This window comes from Fringilla coelebs, assembly GCF_963513975.1.
Source record: "Fringilla coelebs genome assembly, chromosome: 3".
In the NCBI taxonomy this organism is placed as follows: Eukaryota; Metazoa; Chordata; class Aves; order Passeriformes; family Fringillidae; genus Fringilla; species Fringilla coelebs.
The window spans coordinates 31,167,503-31,189,971 of NC_140030.1; the positions used below are offsets into that span (position 1 = coordinate 31,167,503).

At 45.0% G+C, this 22,469-nt stretch overlaps 2 protein-coding genes across 2 annotated transcripts; one reads left to right on the top strand and one right to left on the bottom strand.

The window, feature by feature from the left end:
* Nucleotides 1-457: 457 nt before the first annotated feature.
* On the bottom strand, nucleotides 458-5,669 carry CGAS (cyclic GMP-AMP synthase; the record flags this gene model as incomplete). Its single annotated transcript, XM_084202679.1, has 5 exons — nucleotides 5,103-5,669; nucleotides 3,908-4,130; nucleotides 2,832-3,077; nucleotides 1,463-1,565; nucleotides 458-800 (listed from the first exon to the last, which is right to left on the bottom strand). Exons 1-5 carry the CDS (start codon nucleotides 5,652-5,654, stop codon nucleotides 458-460), a joined length of 1,467 nt encoding a protein of 488 aa, XP_084058805.1. The 5' UTR covers nucleotides 5,655-5,669.
* Nucleotides 5,670-6,096: 427 nt separating this feature from the next.
* Nucleotides 6,097-14,135, top strand: MTO1 (mitochondrial tRNA translation optimization 1). Its single transcript, XM_084202157.1, has 12 exons — nucleotides 6,097-6,330; nucleotides 6,472-6,671; nucleotides 7,088-7,205; nucleotides 7,880-8,169; nucleotides 10,044-10,156; nucleotides 10,296-10,486; nucleotides 10,703-10,833; nucleotides 11,300-11,504; nucleotides 11,584-11,755; nucleotides 12,458-12,576; nucleotides 13,045-13,202; nucleotides 13,363-14,135. Exons 1-12 carry the CDS (start codon nucleotides 6,120-6,122, stop codon nucleotides 13,528-13,530), a joined length of 2,076 nt encoding a protein of 691 aa, XP_084058283.1. The 5' UTR covers nucleotides 6,097-6,119; the 3' UTR covers nucleotides 13,531-14,135.
* Nucleotides 14,136-22,469: the final 8,334 nt, after the last annotated feature.

A 22,469-nucleotide genomic window follows, 5' to 3' on the forward strand; every position in this document is an offset into this window, starting at 1 on the left:
TTGTATTTATGTCGAAGTAACTCCAGTGACTTTTTTTTCTTTTGAAAGTAGGAGTGTATTTTGGATATTCTCCAGTGGATCTTAATTTTAAATAAAATTTTCAGGTTTTCCTTTATGCAATCATTGATGCCTTTGTGTTTGGAAACATCAAAATTTCATGTGGGAAATTAACTATTGCGAATTCTTCTCTATGTTCTTAGTATACCTTGAAGATGTTTTGCAGGTGACATCCACATTTGGATAGGCAAGGTAAATACTACTTAAAACATTTCTTTTAAGGGTTATGGCTAAGCAGTGTGACTGAAGTATACATTTTTCTCTTAGAAGTCTTGATTTTATTTAGGTTTGGGTTTTTAGATTTTGTAGTACAGACTACTGAAGAGTCATTTAGGGTGCAGAGTTTTTTGTTTCAAATATGTAAATCACCATAATTAGATATCTATTGTGAACAATATTCTTAATAATTCTCATGAAATACTGGGAATCCATTGTTCAATTCATAGCTTATTTTTCTTGAAAGGAAATGATGTCTTGCCTTATCTTCTAGGCTGAGCAGGTTGTATTGGGGAATAAAAAAGTGAGTCAGCTGAGACTTTTGCAGACACTCCACAAAAAATCCCAGACATTGCTGAAAGGAATGATCCAGGTTTCCCAAGTGCCAGTCTGTGTCATTTGGCCACATGATGCAGGAGTGGAGAAAGGCAGTTTTGACATGATAGGAACAGAATTTTTCCAATTCTTTTGGATATTTAATTTTAAGTTGCTCTAGAAGAAACTTCAGCAGCTTAAGACAACCTTTCCTGTTTAAAAAAAAAAATATATATGTTAGGTACCTTCTCCATAGTTCTAAATATGTAGATCAGATGTTTAGACACAATTATGCATTAATTCTCTTGTTGCTTTCTTGATTCAGTACAAGATGTAATTGGCAAACCAACTTCTTGGTTTATTTGTTAAGGAGGTTTTGTACCCTTGTTAAGTGGGTTTTGTTCTTGCTTGTTGAAGAAATCTGGAAAACAGTTCTCATGGAGGTGAAAAATCATTTATTCATCTTGATCTCATTCAGCAGTTTTCTCACCATCATTTTAGAAATTGCCTCCATATGAAGTGCAATTTTGCTCAGAAAGTGGAGTCAGTCACTTTTTAAAGCTTTTTTTTTTTTTAAGCAGGACTGAATTTGGGAAAGATAATTGAACAGGCCACATCCTTTTGCATTCTAAGGCAAATCTGGAGTCTAAACCAGCAATTTGATTGTTTCCACCTTTCATTAGGTAAATGCAAGCCAGACATTCAGCAAGCACATGCAGTTTTTTATTGCTGTAGAACAATTATGCCTTAAAGCCTCTTGCTTCCTATTATGAGTAATTACTGTTAGATCAAATTCTTAAGTGCTAAACTGAAAGTGTTAGTGCTAGCCCAGCTCACACAGGCTTAAAGTAAAATATTCCTGTGAAATACCAACCTACAGCACTTTGGTCCATCGGATTCACAGCATGTCTTTGAGTTGCCATGGTTGTTTATCATCTCCTTTTCAATATGTGAGAAGGAGAGTCGCCAGGTGTTCCCTGAAGTCAAGCACAAGACTGTTAAATGGTTACACAGCACTGAGCATCAGCTTTCATAGCTTGAAAAGAAAACCCAGTTTTGTAATTGACTTGAATACCCACATTTTTTTTGCACCCACTAAAACAAAATCATAATTCAGTGAGTGCGGTTAGTTCCTCCCTAAATCCCCAGCTGCTTCACAAAGACAATTAGAATGTAATTAATATAGGACATAATTGTGTGGATGCTTTAAATTCTTGAGGATGTTTGGATTTACTTTAAAATTAGGCTTAGTTCTGAATGTCCCTGGATTTGCTGAACATGATTTAGAGAACTGCAGTATTCATAGAAATCTACAGCCTTTTAATTTCTGTTCTCTTACTGTGTTTTCTGGGTTTTTCTTTGTGCAAGTAATAGGTTTGTGAGTTTGTCTCATGTAAGAGGACTGTCCTAAAGCATTTCTTTTTGTTCTTCTGCTCATGCTTCTGAAAGTAATTGCTAATATAGCTCAATGCTGTGTTTCTAATACCGGCAATCACTTTTGTCTTCTTTTTATGAATTGCACTGTTTCCCTTGCCTGTTTGGCTCAGTTACTCTTTGCATTTAATTTGCACAGCAAGAAATTGCCAAATAAATCAGTACTTCTGTACTGGGCTTTTATAACATGGGCATGCTAATTAAAATGGTACCAGAATGCTTGAAGTCTTATTGCTGAAATGATCAGTTACCATAATGCACTGACAAGTCAGAATGTTTCTGCAAACTAAAGGAGGCTCAATGTGACAGTGGTCTGGAGGAAAAAATGTTGTAGCCATACCAGAGTATAGTGAGAAATAATGTATTTTGATAGAAAACAGTTTGCTTCCTGCAGAAGTATCTGATTTGTGGATGCAGTCTCATGTACAGGGAAGCTCCCTGCATTTTTATCAACTTTCTTCTAATTTCCTTACAAGAGAGTGCAAGCTGCTCTTAAGCACAGTACTAGCACAAGGGAAGGCTCATATCCATGTGTCTGGCTGGAGTGAATTTAATATAATGCTCTCAGTAATGGTTAGTGTACAGCCTGGCAGAGTGGGCTTGTATTTACATTTCAGTACAGGACAAGAAATACCACGAATCTGATGCTTTAAAGAGGGATTTCAGTTGTCTGAGCTGGATATATCCAGGATGAGGTGTCTCGAAGACGGAATACTGAACATGATCTGGATACCCTTTCTATAGCACTTGTAAGTGATCAAGTTGTAGAGAAGTATTTAATAACTTATTGTTGTCCATATTTGAGGTACCTCTTAGAACTTTTTCTCTTTTGTTTTGCTTGGCTACTAAATAAATTGATTTAAGCCTGAAATCCTTCCTCTTTTTTGTTCCCAACCACTGTTCAATTTTGAGGCCATCCTGTGTGCTGCGGGGCCAGCTCTTCTGAGCCTCCAAAGTCAAGATGATGTCCACTGATATTTCTGATGGAGGATTTTTGATCTGAAGAGTTATTGCAGGGCTTCCAGCCTTTTTCCTTGCCACTGTGACTTCCACATCTAGTAACAAAGAAAGCGATATTTCATGTTAGATAGATATAGATTAGTTAGATTAAAATTTTTGTGAAGAATTTTACAGTTTTTACTAAAGAACTCATAAGAAATCAAAAGTAATACCTGGGTACAGTCAATGGTCCTTTATCCTACAGGATGTTGAAACATTGAGAAGGTCTATTGAAGAGTTTTATGAAACAGGGAACACTACTGTGTTTGCTTGATTTACTGTCTAAGAATTAAAAATATAATTATGTTTTTCATTAACTGCTTCCCTGTTGAAAACACACAGTGAAGAGATCTGGCCACAGTGTTTCTGAAGGTTTTGGGAAAAAATAACGGGTTATTTTAATATAATTGTATATATATTTTGTATATTTTAAATAATTATAAAAATAACTGGGATGTAGTTTCTGTACTGATCAATAAAAAATATTAGGTACTGTATAAAAGAAAATACAGGTGCTGTATAAAAGAAACCTTTTTGTTTTGTTACCACTTCAGCAAATGGCTCTTTGTATACTTCAGATAGATGCAAGATGTGTAGGTCATGTAGGAAATAGCAAGCATGCAACAGAACCCTTAGTATTTATTATTTTCATACAGAAAATATGCATAGTGGAGTTAATAATGTAACAAGTTTCCTTGTTACATTATTTGTGATTCTTAACACAAGAGCCAGCTTGAGATACTGGGGACAGGAGGGGTTACAGCTCTGTTGGCACAAGGAGACAGAAGACTGGTGGGAAAATATTCTTAACACTGAGCCAGCACATACACACAATGTAACTGGGTTTTTACCACTACCTGATGAAGCTTATTCTCTTAATACTAACCTCTAATGTTTCTAACTTCCTGTTTAATAATGTCTCTTAGTGCTTGAAGCATTTTAAAGGCTGATAATTTTCCATCTTCCTCTAGGAACCTCAACCAAGGCCTTACTGTTGGACTCCTTTTGAATGATACATAATAATAGGCTCCGGTATCATCAGACTCATCCAGCTGAATCCTTGGAACAGGCACTACAAGCATGATGTCAAACTCATTTGGTTCAGATATCTGCAAATAAAAGAATACAACAGTCAATGTGCAACTTAGGTTTTATTCTCCTGCCATTTTTATACCAGTTGTGGTTTCAGTGAAATATGAGCTTATTTCTGTGGTATTGCAAGATTACTGTGCATTGGGGTGGAAAACAGCAATTTGCAGCTCACTTCCCAGCTCTCCAACTTATTAATTTTTTAAGATAGTTTTAAGATTCTTGAGCTGTTCTGAATAATTAATGCATAAATATGCTCAGGCATCCTCTTGCACTTAAGATGTGAGGAAAAAAATGAACTTGTAGGTCAGAAGCTAGTTTTAGATAAAAAAAAGAAAGTGTCCCCATTTGACTTAGTTTCAGTCTACTGGAACAAGGGAAAAAGGTACGGGTTAATCACGGAAGGTGAGGGGTTGGAATAGACCTTAGAGATACAGCTAGTCCTGACTCACCCTGTCGTGGGCCAGGGGTACCTTCCACTCGACCAGGTTGCTCAAGACCTTAACCTGGCCTTCAACACTGCCAGGTCTGGAGCATCCAAAATCTCCTCAGCCACTCTGTACCACAGTCCCACCACCCTCACAGTAAAAAAATTATCTCTAATACCTAAATTTTTTCTCTTTCAATTTGTATCTGTAACTCCTGCTTTTTGAAAAAGCTATGAACTAAAACCTGTCCCAGGGCTTCTCGTGCAGTGCTATACCTGACGGATCGTGTTATTACAGCGCGCTCACCTGCGTATTATGCAAGGGCAGGGCTTGCTGCAGCCTGAGTGCGTCCCGTTCAGGTAGCATCTCTGACTCCAATGCACGTAACACCATTCAGCAAGTTACTGATCATTTTATAATGCATTGTAGTTATTTCACAGGGCCATCCTTGGAGATGTACTTATATGCACAGAGCCAGGACTCGGCGGGAAAGGCCAGCTAAGAGCGGCTCTGCGCGGCCGGCCCGTGTTCCCGCCCGCCACCTGCCGCCGCCCCGGCACCCACCTTGACACGCTCGTAGTAGCTGCCGGCGCTCTGCCGCTCGATGGAGCTGAAGCAGCTGTCCCTGCCACGGATGGCCTGGACCAGTTGCGAGACCACCGTGTTTACCAGTGTCGAAGCCTCGGACACGTCTTGGCGGGGTAGGCTGAGCCGCGACAGCACCTCCCGGAGCCGCAAAGCGTCCGCCGCCGGCGGGGGGCGACGGGCGGCGGTAGCGACCGCCCCGTCGGGCACCGCTGCGATGCTCCGCGGGGCCGCGGGGGCTCTGGCGGCCGGCGCCCTGCTCCGCGGGGCGGGGAGCGCCTCTGCGCCGCCTGCCGCCCTGCCCGCTGGCTGCTCCCGGGCAGAGGGGGCTCGCCGCGCCGAGCGGCCGCCCCGGGCAGGGGCTGCATCCTCCCGCGGTGGCTGCAGGGTCGCGATGGCGCTCGAGCCTTCCCCCGCGACGCGGTCCCGCGAGGGGCTTCGGGCTGAGCCCTTCTCCGCGCCGCGGCTCCGCCGAGCTGCGGGACGCGTCCCCCGCCTGGCCCGCGCCCCTCTGCCACCCGCGGTGTCCATGGCCGCAGCTACCTCTCCGCACCAGCAACACGGCGAGCGCGGCTCCGCGAGCAACGGGGTTCCCGCCTCTGGCTTCGGGCGAGTTCCTCTTCCAGGAAGCGCGCCTCCCCTAAGAAACGAAACCCGGCGAGCGGGGCGGAGGCGAGACGCTACCCGGCGCGCCAACTTCAGCCCGGGCACAGGATAGCTCCGGCAGCAACAACCAAGCTGCGGCCTCCCTCCAATCCGAGGAGAGCGTTTTCCCGCTCCTGAGCGGCCCCGCCCGTCCGCGGGGCGAGGACGCGTGAACACCGGCACCGCCCCCCTTTTCCAGCCGCACGGGGCGCCAGGACGAGCGTCCGCGGGGAGGTGCCCGGCCCGCCGCCTCTGCCGCTCCCGCCGGCCCCGCCTCTCGCTCCGGGGCGGAGGAGTTGCGGCCGCGCTCCCGACCCTGCCCCCGCTGCCGGGAGGGCTGGCCCAGCCGCCATGTTCCTGCGGAGCGGCTGCCGCCGCCTGCCGCTGCCCCCGGCGCCTCGCCCCGGGCACCGCCGGGCGGGCAGCGAGGTCGGGGCGGCGGCAGCGCCGCGCTACGAGGTGGTGGTGATCGGCGGGGGCCATGCGGGCACGGAGGCGGCGGCGGCGGCCGCTCGCGGCGGGGCCTGCACGCTGCTGCTCACGCACAGGATCAGCACCATCGGTACCGCCGCGGGTGCCCGGGGTGGGCGGGGGAAGCTGCCGCGGGCGCCTCGGGTCTCCACGGCGTGGGGAACGGCGCTGCGCCGGGGAGGTCGCGGGGGCCTTTGCGCGGTGCTGAGGGTGTCCCCGTGTCATTGCCCAGGGGAAATGTCCTGCAACCCGTCCTTCGGCGGCATCGGGAAGGGGCACCTCATGCGGGAGGTGGACGCCCTGGACGGGCTGTGCGGCCGCGTGTGCGACCGCTCCGGCGTTCACTACAAGGTGCTGAACCGCTGCAAGGGCCCGGCCGTGTGGGGCCTCCGCGCGCAGATCGACCGCGGCCTCTACAAGGAGAACATGCAGGTGAGGGCGCCGCGCCGGGCCGACTGCTGCGTGTTGGGAGTCGGGTACGCGACTGAGGATTACGAAGGAAGGGGCGGTGTTTTGTTTTTCATTATTTAATGATCAAACCTAGAAAGTACCTTTCTGTTTGGTATTTTGATGCGCTGTAAGTTGTTGAAGCTCAGCACAGTTTGAATAATTCTCTAGCGTTTTAGATATAGGTTAGGCTTCACGACCAATTAGTTTACTTGAGCTTAAACTTTATGTGAGCGAAAACTTCTACCTGATAAATCAGGACAGTATCGTAACTGAGTGTCTGCCAAATGACCCGTTAAGAGTGGAAGTGGGTAATAGATGTTTCAGAAATCAGCAGGGTTTGGGATTGCCCGTATGTCTCATAACTTCCTAGATTTTTGCAGTAACTCCTTTCATGACAGAAAGAAATCCTTAATACACCACTGTTGACAGTTCGTGAAGCGTCTGTGGAGGATCTTCTCTTGACAGAGCCAGAACCAGGCCGTCCTGGGAAATGCCAAGTCACAGGAGTTGTTCTGGGTATGTGTTAGTAACTCACTAAGTGCCTTCAGCTACTCCACACTAAGAGCAAGCCTTTGGGGTAAATATTTCTGATTCACCGATGAGAAAGATGAATTTATCCTATTCTAATTCATTAGTGAGAAAGATTTATTAGCCTGTAGAGCTGGTTTAGGTAAAGTGCGAAATAAACCAGGTTAATATGTGTAATACAAAGTAATACAATGTCAAAAATACCTGGGGATTGGTAGTGTACTGGGACATTAACTAAGTTAATTTTCTTCAGGCTAGTGATACTGAATTCCGTGCTGTGTTTTGAGGTTTTATTTGGTAAATGGTATATGCTGCACTCAGTGTTACAGGACCGTGGGGTCCTCTTAATAACAGGCTTGTACTTCATTACCCCTTGCTGTTATAATAAACAAGCCTTCTGAAGTTAAGGCCTGGATATGGATTTTTCTCAGGAGTGGTTTTCTTTTTTACGAATAACTTGCTTAGGAATAGTAAATATACAGAAATAACTACATGCTGCTTATTGTAGTTATTACTGTTGATGCTTTTATTATGGAGAAGCTGGTATTATTTTATAATAGAAGACAGGTGACACTGGTAGTCTACTTTTAGACAGAAGCACCAGAATTCCAGGGCTCTGTTGCTACTAAAGTGTGAACATCTCTGAAAACCTGCTGTTCCAGGGGATGGAAGCACAGTGCATGCCGGGAGTGTTATCCTGACCACCGGAACGTTTCTGAGGGGTATGATCCACATCGGCCTGGAGACGCACCCGGCGGGGCGGCTGGGGGACCAGCCAGCCATCGGGCTGGCTCACACTCTGGAGAAACTGGGCTTTGCTGTGGGCAGGCTGAAGACTGGGACACCGCCCCGACTTGCCAAGGATACGATTGACTTCAGTGGTCTGGAGGAACGTGTAGCCGACAACCCTCCAGTGCCGTTCAGCTTCCTCAGCGAGGCCGTGTGGATCAAGGTGGGATAGCAGATGCGCATAGAGCTGGGTGGGAAGTGGTTCTGGGAATGTCATGCTCATCATCAGCCAGTGGCTGGGAAAGGCAGCTGGGATGTAGTTGTACTGGAGGTGTTACGTTTTTGAGGACTCCCAATGTGAGGCAGAAGTTACTTGTGTTCTTTTGAAAGCAAATACCTTTTTACTCTCACTTCTTGAGAACTGAACTTTCTTTACCCGTGGAGTCAGAGTTTTGTGAAATGTGATACTGCTGCTAGTATTCTTCATGTGCTGGTTACATGGCTGGTTTTACGAAATCTTCCAGTATTATTCGTGTATTGTGGAATATTACAGTGTATGGCTTCTTATCTTAGCTCTGGAATAAGGTTAAGATGTTGAAAGTAGAGATCATTTGTAGTATTGACTAGGAAAGAGAAAGGATGGATTTATCCACAGAGCTGAGAGGTGTAGGTTAACAGTAACTTAAAAGCAGAAGAGGTTCAATTTTCTGAAGAAAATCTTGGAACATTGGCTGTTTTTATATAATGTAATTAAACACACAGAGTTAAGTATCAGGAGTTGATTTGCCCCAGAGGATATAGGAATTGCAATAACCTTTTACAGTTGGGATGGGGCAAAAGTAGTATCGCTTGAAGGCCTTGGTATATGCAGGAGAGGTTTTCAAACAAAGAGTTTTAAATCTAACAGCAAAAACCTGTTAGACAAACATGCCCAATAATAATTTTGAGTCAAAATTGAGAGCATATCAGGAATTTATTCTCCTTAAACATGTTGAAAAAAACAACAATTGTCAGACATTTATATATGCTATAACATGCAGGATGTTTTATAGACGCTCCCAGAAGTCTGCCCAATTTATTGCATCATGCTATATGTGTTCTGTTTCTTTCATTACTATCAGAGCATTTCATTTGTCTTTGTTTAACAGATAACCCAAGTTTTATCCAGCTAAAGGGTACTTATTAAATTTGTTGTACTGGTTAGACAATTGCTATTGATTAACATTCATAGCCTATGAAGTGGTTCCCTTACCACACCTGCAATGTATTAACTTTTTCAAGATGGCTTTCTTGCTGTATGGCATCTAATACATCTCAAGTTATGTGACAATTGTTAACCAATTCTTCATTGATTTTTGATCTTCAGCTGTTGATTAAGTTCTCTAAGGGTTATGGGTCCATGGAGTTCCTTTATTGCAAGTCCTGCAAGATGATTTCTCAGGGTTTTTGTACTGACACTCTACACTCGGCCAACACAGATCTAAATCAAAACCACATAAAATCACAAGACTTTTGTTCTAATGGCAGTTTTAAACAGCTATGGTGCTACCTTTTCGCAATTTTGAATGTGAGTCTATTGACTTTTTTTCAGAAAAATCAGTGAAATACTTTACTTCACATGGTGAGGTTTTTTCCAAACCTAGAATTTTTCATGTTAATTGCAGAGTTTTGAGGTTTTTTCCTCTTCGAGAGATTTTTTTTTTCCTTCACCAAACCCATTAATTGGCTGTTAGCTGTAGGGTCAGCACTTCTTCTAACTCCAGAGGGTTTTTTTGCCTGTGATAAGATTGAATGCTGTGATGTAACATATTGATTTAATGGGAATATCCATCCTGTAATTAGGAATACGGCATATAGGATAGAACTTGAATTCCAGACTCACAGATTCCACCCTGTTCCTAGTCTGGTCTTGGGCATGTTGCTCAGGCTCTCAGATTGCTCGTGTTCGGTCTGTACAGTGGGTATGACAGCCCTGCTGACCCCTCCCAGAAGTGAGAGGCAGCCATCATGGGAAAAATCTTGGAGATACCAGAGTTTATTAGTAAGGATACGGTGTCATGACCAGATTAACTTAGGCCAAGCTTTGGCTTGTTCTAGCCGGAAGATCAGCTGTCCTGTTACCTGACTCGCACAAACCTGAAGGCCCAGCAAATTATCTGCGATAACCTCCACCTGAACAACCACGTCAGGGAGACAACCAGGGGCCCACGGTGAGTGTGTGGCATCATGCAAGGCTGTCAGGGGGACAAGCTGGAAGTCTCTTTGGAGCTGTGGGTCTCTCCTGCTTCGCTTCTGGAAAGTAGTTTTTTCTCCATGTAAGGTGCTGCTCATGGCTGTTTACTGTTTCAGGTACTGTCCCTCTCTTGAGTCAAAGGTTCTGCGCTTCCCTGGCCGAGAACACCAGGTGTGGCTGGAGCCTGAAGGCTTGGATTCCAATGTCATTTACCCCCAGGGCATGTCCATGACACTGCCACCTGAGCTCCAGGAGCAGGTGATCAAATCTGTCCCAGGCTTGGAAAAAGCCAAGATGTTACAGCCAGGTGAGTGGGCTGAATGGTTTTCAATCTCTTGGTCATATTTATTTACTAGTTAAAAAACCTGAAAGCAGGTTTTGTTTAGAGCATAGCGAAACAAAGGAAGCAAAACTAATTCCTGGATGCTTGTTCAGAAATCATAAATAGAATTGATAAGCCATTCTGCTCCACTGATTGCCTTGACCGTCCCTCCTGTAACATCTGTCTTGTTGTGTGTCACAGGCTATGGGGTGCAGTATGACTTTTTAGACCCCCGACAACTGACCACTTCTCTGGAGTCACGTCTTGTTCAGCGCCTCTTCTTTGCAGGCCAGATAAATGGCACGACAGGCTATGAAGAAGCTGCAGCTCAGGTGGGCGAATCTGACTCTTGTATATTCAGCACTGAGGAAGGGATATAACCTTGGCCTTTGTGATAGTCTTGCTAGGCCCATTTTGTGCTCATGAGATGTTCTTACTTTTGTTGTTGCTCACCCTGATTCCAGACTTGCCTATGATGTTTTTACTTGTATCTGTTCAAGTATCTGTAGTTGCTATCACTAAAGTTGCATCTACAATAGTAAGTGAAAGTTCTGTCAAGTGTTTCAGCATGGAGACTGTGCAGTAGGTATAATTGAAAACACGTCTCCAGACACATCAGCAGGGGCCAAGAAGTCCTTCAGACACTCATAATGTCACAAGAAGGAAAGAGCCTGCATTACTGGCAAAGACTGTTGCATTTTCCTGGGCACGGTTTGATGCGTGAGCCTTTGGGGCAGATGCGCTGATGTTTTTGCTAAGAGGAGAGCAATGGATGTTTGGTTTGTTTTGCCTGTGCAGGGTGTGATTGCTGGGATCAACGCGTGCCTGCGGGTTCAGGGCAAGCCCCCGTTCGCCGTCAGTCGCACCGAGGGCTACGTGGGAGTGCTGATCGATGACCTCACCGCGCTGGGCACCAGCGAGCCCTACCGCATGTTCACCAGCCGCGTGGAGTTCCGCATGGCCCTGCGGCCGGACAACGCCGACGCCAGGCTCACTCTCAGAGGTGTTCTGCTGTGGCGGCTCTGCCTGACCAGCCCTGCCTGGCTGTGGGCCTTTGTCTCATGGACCATCTGTCTCTGCAGGGTTTGAAGAAGCTGGGTGTGTGTCACAGCAGCGATATGAACAAGCGGTTAAGATGAGAGCTGCATTAGACGATGGGATCGCAACACTAAAATCGCTTCAGTTCAGCATATCCAAATGGTCCCAGTTACTACCAGGGGTTCCCATAAGTAGCAATCGCAGGTCACCTGTCAGGTAAGTGTTACACGTGGAGCTTTCTGGTTTGACCTGTGCTTGCTTTAGCATATATGGTTAGTGGTTTCACAGCATTTGTCCATCCTTTCTGAAGTTGTCAGTACTCTAAGATTCCAACTTCACCACCTTCAGAGGACACACATCTGATGTTTGCCTATAGAATAAGTATGACATTGGTGTTTTTACTATTCCATGTGACATGTGCTCTCAAAGCAACGGAGTGCTCCACTGGCCCAGACAGTGCTTGCTGTCCTTACACAATCACCAGCTGGGGATGGTTTTGCAGTGGGTTGCAGCTTTGCTAAAAGCTTGGTAAAAGCAACAGTTGATTTCAGGCTGGTGTCAGGTGGTAGCTCTTCTTGTACACAAAAGTCCTTAATTCCCCTACTCACACGCTCATCTTTTCTGTTGTTTTAAATCAGTGACTTAGACCTTCTGGCTGACAGAGTCTGTGTGAAAGGTTTCCCTTGGTGCCCTTGCCTTGTCCCTTCTGTCTTGCTGTAAACTTACATGAGGAGTCTCTCTTCAAGAGTTTAGCAGCTCTTCTGTGTACTGAGAGGAGATAGGAGGGAATTGAGCTTGGCTCTGCAGTTGTTCTAGCTTAACCTAAGAACTTTGTATGTTTGAGCTTGGAACAGCTGTAAATCTGCCTTACAAGCGTGAGTCCTTTTTACCATAAATGTTTACTCTTGTTCTTCACAGTGCCTTTGATATCCTTCAGTATCAAGGCGTCAACATGGAGATTCTGGCAAAGGCTATCCCAGAGCCCCTGGGCAAGCTTGCTCAGTGGAGAGAGCTGGCCGAGAGATTGAAAATAGAAGGTAGGGTACAAGGATTAGACTTGCTCGTGGTGACCTGTGTACGTTTGTTCAGTAAGTGGACAGCAGTTGTCCTAGTGTGTTTCATGTTGCTGCTTGCAGAAATGAAACACTCTGATCAGAGTGTGAACTTTTTACCACAAGCCACAGCCCTTTTTATGCACGAGTGTTTCACTCTGTGGATAAGATCACTCTTTGGGTTTTTTTCCTCCTTACTGTCCCATCAAATACGCCATCCTTTATTGTGATGAGAAGATGAAAACAACCCATGTATCTAAATTCCTATAACAAATCAAAGAGTATGTCTTCTTCCAAAGTAGTGATGTGAATCAGGCTCTATAATCTACGAGGCTGGAAATTTCCTTAAGAACTTCTGACCACCTCAGTGGAGTTTCTCATTGTGCTTCTTGCAAGTGATTTGTTTCACATGAATTTCTATCTGTATCTTTCTTGTTCCCCTGATCACCACAGCTGCTTACGAGTGGTGTGTAATCAATCAGCAGCAGGAAATGGAAGAGGTGCGTCGTGACGAGGCGCTCCAGCTGCCAGACGACCTGGATTTCTTTGCCATTGATGCCTCGCTCTCGGCAGAGGTGCGGGAGAAGCTGGAAGCAAACCGCCCCCAGACGGTGAGAAATTCAGCCACAGCAGGGCTGAGCAGCAGTGAAATCCCTTCTGTCTTCTCAAGGGGCAGGGGGTGAAAGAATCAGGGTTTGATCTCATTTCTCACTATCTCCATGCAGTGTGTAGGTTTGGTGGTGGTTAACTTGTTCCTGTCTCCACGTGCAGATTGGTGCGGTCAGCCGTATCCCTGGAATCACACCGGCTGCTATTGTTAACCTGCTAAGGTTTGTGAAAACCAATCACCGGAAGACAGAGAAACTAAAAACTGTGCCCGAGTCTGGGGAGTACTTCCCAGGGAAAATGTACTCAGGTGAAGCAACTTCACAAAGATAGATTTCAGCAGAGTTTTCTGAAGAGGAGACAAAGTTTGTTAAAACACCTTTGTAGAGAATGGCGCTGATCCTGCCAGACTTCGTGGCAAGATCTCCTCCTGAGCCTTTTCCCAGATAACACCCATGCTGGCTGGATCCAAAGAGTTGTAGTTGGGTTCTGTGGCAGTGTCATTGCATAGAACAAAGATGATGAATGCACAAAGTAAACACTCAGAAACCTAAATACAGCCTGTGATTTTGCTGATGCAAACAGAGAGACAGGAGAACTGCTTTTGAAATTCCACTGATTTGGAAGACTTTGGATAGTCAAAATCTGTATCTTGTAAAGGACAGTGTTTAGTTCTTCTGAAATGAGTAAGAAATGTTACCATGCAAAGCCCATGGCAGCACGAGAGGATTGGAGCTGAAAAGTGTGTTCCCTTGTGTTCATAGCTGTGCAGTGACTGCACACAGGCTGGTGTCTCAGTGTGGTGTCAGCCAGTAGGAGACACTTGGCTGTGGAAACGTGTGCCACACAAATATTTAAATTTATGTTGGAGACTGAATGTAAACACCACGTCCTGCAGATGTTTTTCTCTTTTAAAATAAATAAAGCTTATCTTGAAACTTGCTGAAGAACTCAGTTATCACTTAGCTTTCAGCAGGGCCTCACCAGTTCACTGGATCACAGTTTCCACACGTAAGGGGGGCTGAGATTCACAATAGAGCTGGGGGAGGCAGCTGGACAAGGCTGCGTGCTGAGGAGGGTGGGAGACATGTGGGAACCTGCCCCATGGACCTCAGCCTGGGCACTGTGAAGCTCTGTCTGATATGCTGTTGGGTGGGGGAGTGAGATTCTCATCAGCACTGGTCCTGCAACTGACAGGAACAGAGCCTGGATTGAGCGAGATCTGAGTCAATTGGATCAGCTGGGCAGTTGGTTACTCACCATCGAGACACATGGAATTCAAGCTGTTGCTGTGCATCTACCAAATCCTTGCTTGACTCAGGCAGCAGTTTCTGGTGCTGGTCTCATTTCTGAGTGTCCTCTGGTTTCAGAGCACATTTTGATACAGTAAAATCAGAGAATCTTGTAGGTTGGAAAAGACCCTTGAGGTCATTGAGTCCAACCATGACCCAAATATTTCTGTCATTTTGAAAATATGATTCTGGCAATTTCTCTGGCATATTTGCTCTGGGTGAGGGTTGCTCTCCTGTCCAGAGAAAGGAGTCAAAGTGAATCCCTTTTGCTGACAGAGACCTTGTCATGCAGCAGGAAGATGAGCAGAGTTTGCAGTTTGTTTGGGGCATTATCCAACCTGCCTAAAAGCACTTCCCTGTTACTGTCCCCTGGTTTGCATGGAAGAGCTTTAGACACATGATCTGTAGGCCAGTTCATGTCAGGAGGGGAGTTTTCTTCCTTTAACAATTTCACAATGCACAGCTGTGGTCTAAGGAGGGGGAGGGAGTTAAGTTCAGGGGGAATGGAAGTCATAAGCGCATTGCTTCCCAACAGATCCTCTCTAACAACTGCTCTTTCTGTTTCAGTGTGAAGTGGGTCTTTGGCCACTAGTGAGTTCTCTTGTTAAGACAGGGTGTCCTCTGTTCATGTATGTAGGTTAATGATGTCCATGTTTGCAGAAATGGAAAATCTGGCTTGTGCACAAGTTTGAGGGCTGGCTGTCCCTCAGGTATTGCTTTAATGTGTACAGAGCTTGCCACAGTATTTTGTGCTCGCTGAACAGTTCTTGTGTGAGAGGACTTTTAACATGAAAAGAAATTGCTGAAGGTAGTTATATTCATTTTGGTGAGAAAACCAAGCACAGAAAGGCTAAATTATCTGCTTAAGTAGCGTGGACAGATAGGAGGGACAGTTTGTGCCATCTGGTTTCTAACCACTGGAGATTTGATAATAGGCCCAAGGTTTGGTTTTTACGTGAAGAACAAAGTGAGCTTAGACCTTTCCAGGTCCTGTGGCCTTGCTAAGACCAAGAGGATGGGAAGGACAGAACTGGAGGAGTCTGCTCTTAACATGGGTGTCTGCTTGCTTTTCCTTGTCTGTGCAGTAATGAATGGTACTTTGTTGTCCTGTAATCCAGCTGCTGTCACCAGGCTAGCAGGGAGAGAGGATATGTGCTGAGGTTGAGCTAACTTGTTGCACATACCAGCTGTCCTTGTGTTCCCTGCTTCAGTGTGTGTCTCTCCTTCCCTCCTGCAGAACACAGGCCTGGTGATCAGCACTACCACTCTATCTTACCCCAGATTTTTAAGACAACTTATTTTCTTTCCCTACTCTAGTTTTCATTTCCTATGTTACTAGAACTGAGCAGTTTCTTCATCTTGTCTTTATTTCTGGCTGGGACATGAAAGCAAGAGAAAAGTGGAAAGGCATTTTATGCTAGGAGACACTAAAAGCTGCAACCTTTAACTAACAGTCTTTGCATGCAGTGGTTTTAGATGCTCAGGGGTTACCAGCTTTGATGACCATACTTGCCAGGTTGTGTTCCTCGTGCAGTGACAGGTATCTCAGAATGTCATTTAGTGGATGCAGGGAGGAATCTACTGTCCCCTTGGAGATGCTGTTTCCACCGAGGAGGTGCTCTCAGTTCTTCCCATCAAACCATGGCCAGTGCTGCTCAGAGTCCTCCCAGGGTGTTGCTTCCATCCTTTGCCTTGATTTCATGGCACTACTGAGAAATAAAAGGTGTCTTTCCCCTCCTTTGATTAAAATTAGTTGTGTCCAGGCATGGAGATGGGAGACTTGCTCAGCAATTGCTATTACATAAAGGGCGGAGAAAAAGGGTTGATTCCTGACCTATTACTTTATTGTCAGTGATGCTTTGGGGAAACAAATTGTGCTTTTGTCTCCTTTCTAAATTGCTGTGCAGGTTTTACCCTTTTTACCCTTTACCCCTCTGAGAGAGGAGAGTGACGTGGATGCCCACCAGAGGATCTCTGACTCCATGCTCACCATTGTGTGGTGGCCTTGACCTCTGTGCCAAGGAATGCACTATTGGCAAACCTTCTATCCTGAAAGCTGGAGGCTGCACCTTCTTCACCTCTTTGAACACCTAAGACTGGATATTTTTACCTCCTGTGATGTCTCCTTGGGGTGCTCAGCAGGCACATCCACAGCCTCAGCTTCCATATCTGTGCCCCTGCAGAGTGGGTGCCTCCTGCTGCTGCAGGAGTGGTCGGCAGAGCCACTCGGGGGGGCTGCAAAGGAGCCCGGGGTGCCCTAGAGGCGCAGGTGGAGTGAGCGAAGGGTGAAGGTGTTCCTGCCTGGCAGCAGCTGCAGCTCGCAGCACAAGCCCCAGGAGGGAGATTTTCAGGCACCACTGGGGACTGATAAGCACAAGCAGCTTTTGTTCCAAGTGACTTAGTGCTGGATGTGGTTAACTGAAGAGCGGGCACGGAGCCAGGTGGGAAATGAGCTCACTCTGCCTTGCAGGGCAGCAAGAAGAGAGGGGAGGTAACAACAGCCTCGTGACCAGTTTCTTCCCTCCCAGCCTACTGTGGTTTAACTTGAAAATTGCCGTGCATGACCAGGTGGTGGCCTGTGTCACACATGTACAGGATTTTTGGAGTCACAAGTGGAAGGGCTGCTGTGCCTGGTAGTGCTGAGCTGGCACTTCAGAGAGGTTTTGTCCTTGTCCCCATGCATCTCGGGAGAGTTTGGCCAGGTGGCAGGGGACAGGGCTGGCTTGGTGACAGTGCCCCAGAGCTGGCTGGTGGACAGTGGTGGCTTGGTGGTGACAGTGCCCCAGAGCTGGCTGGTAGACAGTGGTGGGTGTCAGGCAGGAGCTGGAAGCGGCTGTTCAGGAGCAGAGTGCTCGCGTCACAGGCAGTGACCTCAGCTCTCCTTGGCTGTGCCACGTGTGCAGCAGCCTGTGGAATGCTCGCAGGAATTTCCCTCACAAGGAAGTGACTGCAGTAGAGCAGAGCCCATGTTCAGGGTGGTTTTCCTTCTCCCACTCCCGGGTCACATATATACACCCCCTCCTTCTCCAAAGAATTAGGGTATTGTAATCCATGAGTGCTTTAGCAGCAGGCTAGGTGATATTAGTTACTGTTACTAGTAATGTCAGTCAAACAAATTTATAATTCATCTATTCCTTCCTTTTTTTCCTCTGGAAAAGGCTATTAAAGGACTTGTTAAACGTAGACACAAGTCAACACCAACAATCCTACATCTTTTTATCCAAAATATTCATGTTCTATCAGCAGAACCACAGCCTAGCTTATAAACTAAATATTTATTAAATATTAATGAAATATTTAATAATAAGAACGATATATAACAAATAATATAAAATACATAATATGTACAAATAATAACTTACTCTCAATATCTAAATATTAATTTTTGGGGGGGCATTTCACTTTTTTGACTAGGGAATTAGCTTAGAATCCAGCTTCAAAATAGAGTTGCAGATTTTTTGGAGTCTGGCAATGGCAATTATAAAAAAAAATAATTAGGTATTTTATTAAATTGTGTAGATGCATGCATATGTTATGTATAATATATAGGTGTGCATGTGTGTGTATATATATACATATATGAAACAAAAAATGGCCATTTTGCTTAAGATGTGCCCAGGTAGCTACAGGTAAGAGGAACCTGAAGCTTCCTTTTAAATTTCAGCCCTACCTGCAATCAACCCCCTCCAGGAGGGGACATTTGTGTTGCCTTTCCATCTTTGTGCAGGTTTGGAGTCAACAGCTTTGCCAGCTGTGCTGATCCGTGCAGAACGGGCACCTGGGCTGGGGAAATGCTGTGGCTCTTCCCTTTGTATTAAATAATCCCGATTTTACTGGGCTGAAAGGGAAAATGTGACTGTGACTGCTGCTGGCAGGGCAGGGCAGGGCAGGCAGGGCCCTGAGTTAGGGGTGAGCTGGCTCTGCTCATTTCCAGTGACAGTGTAATGCAAAAAAATCAGCATATTAACCCACGGACTAGTGTTTGTGCTGAGCCTGAGCTAGCAGATGTCCTTGCAGGAGGATGCCCAGGGATCTGGATTGCTTTGCTGAGAAGAGCCAGGAGAAAGACTTAGCAAGTACCTCAGCTCACACAGGGCAAACCTATTGCTACTGCATCCTTAAAATCACACCCTTGGCCCATGGGGATGATGCACCAATGAAAGCTTAGGTACCTTCCGACTTGTTTTGATTTTTTAAAGGAAGAAATAAGCAAAACCTGCACAAATTGCAGCTCCTTGGCTGACAGCTGGTGTGCACCCCGCTCTTGCCCCACCATCCCCCCATCCAGAGGCCAGAGATCCTTCATCAGGGTATCCCACTCCGATTTCCACCTTCCCTCAGTACCTCACTCTGCATCTTCCAAGGAAAATATGGGTTCAACTGCCACCTTACCAGTACAGACAAGCTGGCAGATTTGAATTATGTTGTGTAAATATTTGAAACATTAAAGAATTACTGATAGGTAGCCAGGGAAAGTAACCTGATTTTTAAAAAAGCAGGCAACAATGTAATTGACTTATAATGCAGAAATAATCTGAAGGGACTAGAGAGGACCAGGAAATGCTAAAAATACACAGCTTCTGTACCTTGGAAGCCAATACAGGTTTGATATCTAGAAGATTTTTCTTCAGCTCTTTTGTACCCCAGGTGCCCTTTCTCCTGAGGTGGTTTCAGGCCTCTCCTTGGTAAGCAGGGACAGCATTGCAAGAGAAAGATAATTTTGCCCAGTATTATCTTCCATGGTCACAGTTTATTCCTCTATTTAACTTATGGTTTGGCTATTATTTAAGATTTGCAGTTTCAGAAAACTAAATTCCTAGACAGGAAGTAGTTTGGTGCTATCAGATGACATGAAAAACTTGAGTTATTGAAACTAATAAATTCAAAGGTGTTAATATTGTCAGGAATTTACAACTTGCAGTGAAATGCATGAGACAGTTCTTGTAGAAAAGGAGCTCTGGGTGAAACAAATGCTTTGAGCAGGACTCAGATGCTCAGGGTGCTGTTGAGGCAGCTTATCAGCCCTCCCACTGCATCCTCCACTCCCCAGCCTCCCTCTGGGCACTGCATAAACATAGAACTAATAGAAATTAAAACCAGGTGGGTTGTTTTCATCAGACTGAACTTACATGGCTCTTAAACAGATAATCATTTAGCACAAATGAGGAAAAGAATATCCCTGCACAGTACAGAGTTTAATTTGTCTCTACATGGTTTATCTTGACCAACTCTAAAATTTAAAATATGCATTTACAGAAAATAGTTTTTCAAAATTTGTCAATACCTTTCAAAATATACTGAGACAGCTTAATTCAGAATGTGAATTAGTCTTTCATTTGCAATTTCAGTAAAGTAAGTTACTCCAGTTATTAGCCTTGTACAAGTTGAGAATATATCTGAGGTATAATTAAAATGCCTCTGGGCAGTAGGCTGAGCTGAGTCCATTTTATTCCAGCCTGAACTATCCACCAAGGCAACCAACACTGAGCAAAAAGTTACTCATTGATATCAGCTGTGACTGCACTGCTCCATCTCCCTCCAAAGACCAACCAGCCTTTGTCCTCTCTGTCCCCCAGTACCTTGCCACATACATTTCTGGGATATTTCTGTGTAATTAAAGTCCTCTGGGCTACCACAACATTCATCAACAACTAGAAAGGAAACATTCACAAATGCAAGACTCCAGCCAGTTTTCTGCCTTCAGAGCTGGCTCTGACACCACAGCAGCATGCTGTCACACTTCTGTATCAACACCACCAGCACTGCAGGACAGTGAGGAAAGAGTTAAGGACAGCTGTAAAAGTTGCTTAAAGAAATAAGCAGTCAGAAGACAAATACAGCTCTCAACTAAGAACATTTATTAAAAGTTTGATCGAAGTAGTTTTATTCCCAAATTTTGTTTACAAAAGTTTAACAATTTCCCCAGGTAGTCAGATTAAAAGAACTGAGATGGCATTAACATTAGTGCATAGAAAGCAACTCTGGTCTATAAAAGTTAAAGTAAAAAAGAAAGAAAACCAAATGTGTAAAATGTAGGTTTTAAGTACATGAAAGCAATTGCTAGTATTGCAGGCAGAGCATTCCCAAGTGTTTTGCTGCTCACATGAAGTTGTTAGATGCAATAGTGTTCTTTAGGGGTCTCTTCCTAACCAGTCTGTCCCTCTGCCACAAACTATGCAGCTGACTCTTTTCCTGCTCTTTAAACTGGGCCATTTTAACCTGAGCCAGTCTCCCAGCAGCTCTGGGAGGACAGAGGACATAAGGGCCTCTTGCACTGCACTGCTGGGCACTGCACTGCTGGGCACTGCACTGCTGGGTCACACCTCATTTTCCTTAAGGATCTGAAGGTGTTGCTTACCACAAGCCCATTTCCAAACTACCATGGAGCAAGAACACCCAGCTGGATGAAGGCAACCCTGTGCAACGTGCACAGAGGCACTCCAGACCGGGTGTCGCACATGCAGCCCTTGGCCGGCCAAACCAAACATCCTGCACCTAACAAAGGAATGTGAAGGAAATCTGAGGAACGCAGAGCCGCGCTGAAGGCAGCCTGTGCCAAAGCTGCTTTGCTTTGCATCCAAATCAGAGCTCTGCTGAACCAGTCTGACCAAAGCCTCTTGGAAAATATTTAGCGGTTTAACTGAAAAGCATGCTAAGATTTGGCAAGACACCTCAAGCTTTATTATGGCAACAGTAGGTCTGCCTCCATTTTGAAGTTATGTACTTCCTGTTGCCTTGGGGACACTAACAAACCTCCAGAAGCAAATTTAGGCAGCAGAGATTTCTTTACTGAATTTCACAGCCTGCTAGCTGAAGCTCTCTAGCCCTTGCTTCCACTGTACCTTCAAAATCAGTGTGTAATGCTCCAAGGTTCCACTGCAGTTAAGACACAGAAGGTAAGAAGAAAAGGAGAAAAGATCCAAAGAGCATGAAAATAAGCACCAGCAGTTCAGACCTATCCAAGCAGTACAGATATGAGTTCCTGCAGAGCAAGCACACAGCTGGAGAAGGAAAGGAAAACAGAGCACAGATAATACAGCCATTACAGGCAGAACAAACATACTGGTGTCATGGAACAAGTCCCTCACAGATACCAATTTTGACCTATCCTGGGGATGCTGTGAGGAAATCATGTGAAAGGTTAGTAAAACAGCTGCACCATTACGCAAGTCAGCTCTGATTATCCATTAACTACTTGCCCCCATTTACCAATTTGAAGCAAGGCTTCTGTGCCAGAATTCCTAATAATTACAGCGGGTGTTCTTATAACCCACAAGATTTAACTTGGGTTTATTTGTCTACTGATTATTACTAAGAGTTTGGACTAGATACCCAAGTCCCTTTTAACTGACTGTTTGATCCAAATTTTCACCCTGTTGTTAAAAAGATAGCAGGCACCTTGTCCCACTGCGCCATTTGGCGCAGGCTACAATGGTGAGTGACTCCAACTGCATTAAAGTGTAATTCTAGAGAGAAGTTCCAGATTTGGGTATTCAACATCTTACTATATATTAAAAAATATCTATGTAAAAGTGTGTAGTTTTTGAAGACCTACACAACATCAGTTTCTCAAGGAAAAAAAAAATCTGGTTCTGCTTTGGACTAGAAAAATCTGTGTACAAAATGTTGGAAACCCAACATTTGATTCTTTCTTTGTAATATTGTTTTGAAGTAAAATGTGCTCACTTTTTTCCTCTCCATGCAGACTTTTCTTGGTTTCCTCAGTGCTTTGCAGAATGCACAAAACCACTGAAGTTGTTACCTCGTATTTGTGCAATCCAATCTAGTAACAGTTTTTGAAGAAAGCACCAGAAAAGTTATTTAAGGCTTAGATCAGTTTAAAAGTAAACCTGTAGATTAATTTTGTTCTACTTTTCAGAAACAAGTAATTTTGAGTATTTGCTTTTAAACTTCTGAACATATTTAATTAATAACAATCCTTTCTTATTCCACCATGACTAGCCAAGTTTTGCCATGAAC

What these genes read in the sequence shown, in the direction of transcription:
- MTO1 (XM_084202157.1), top strand. Translation starts at nt 6,120, where the DNA reads ATGTTCCTGCGGAGCGGCTGCCGCCGCCTGCCGCTGCCCCCGGCGCCT. An exon ending in AGTCACAGGAGTTGTTCTGG is followed by an intron (nt 7,206 to 7,879) that starts GTATGTGTTAGT and finishes CTGCTGTTCCAG; the next exon opens with GGGATGGAAGCACAGTGCAT. An exon ending in GCGAGGCCGTGTGGATCAAG is followed by an intron (nt 8,170 to 10,043) that starts GTGGGATAGCAG and finishes GGCTTGTTCTAG; the next exon opens with CCGGAAGATCAGCTGTCCTG.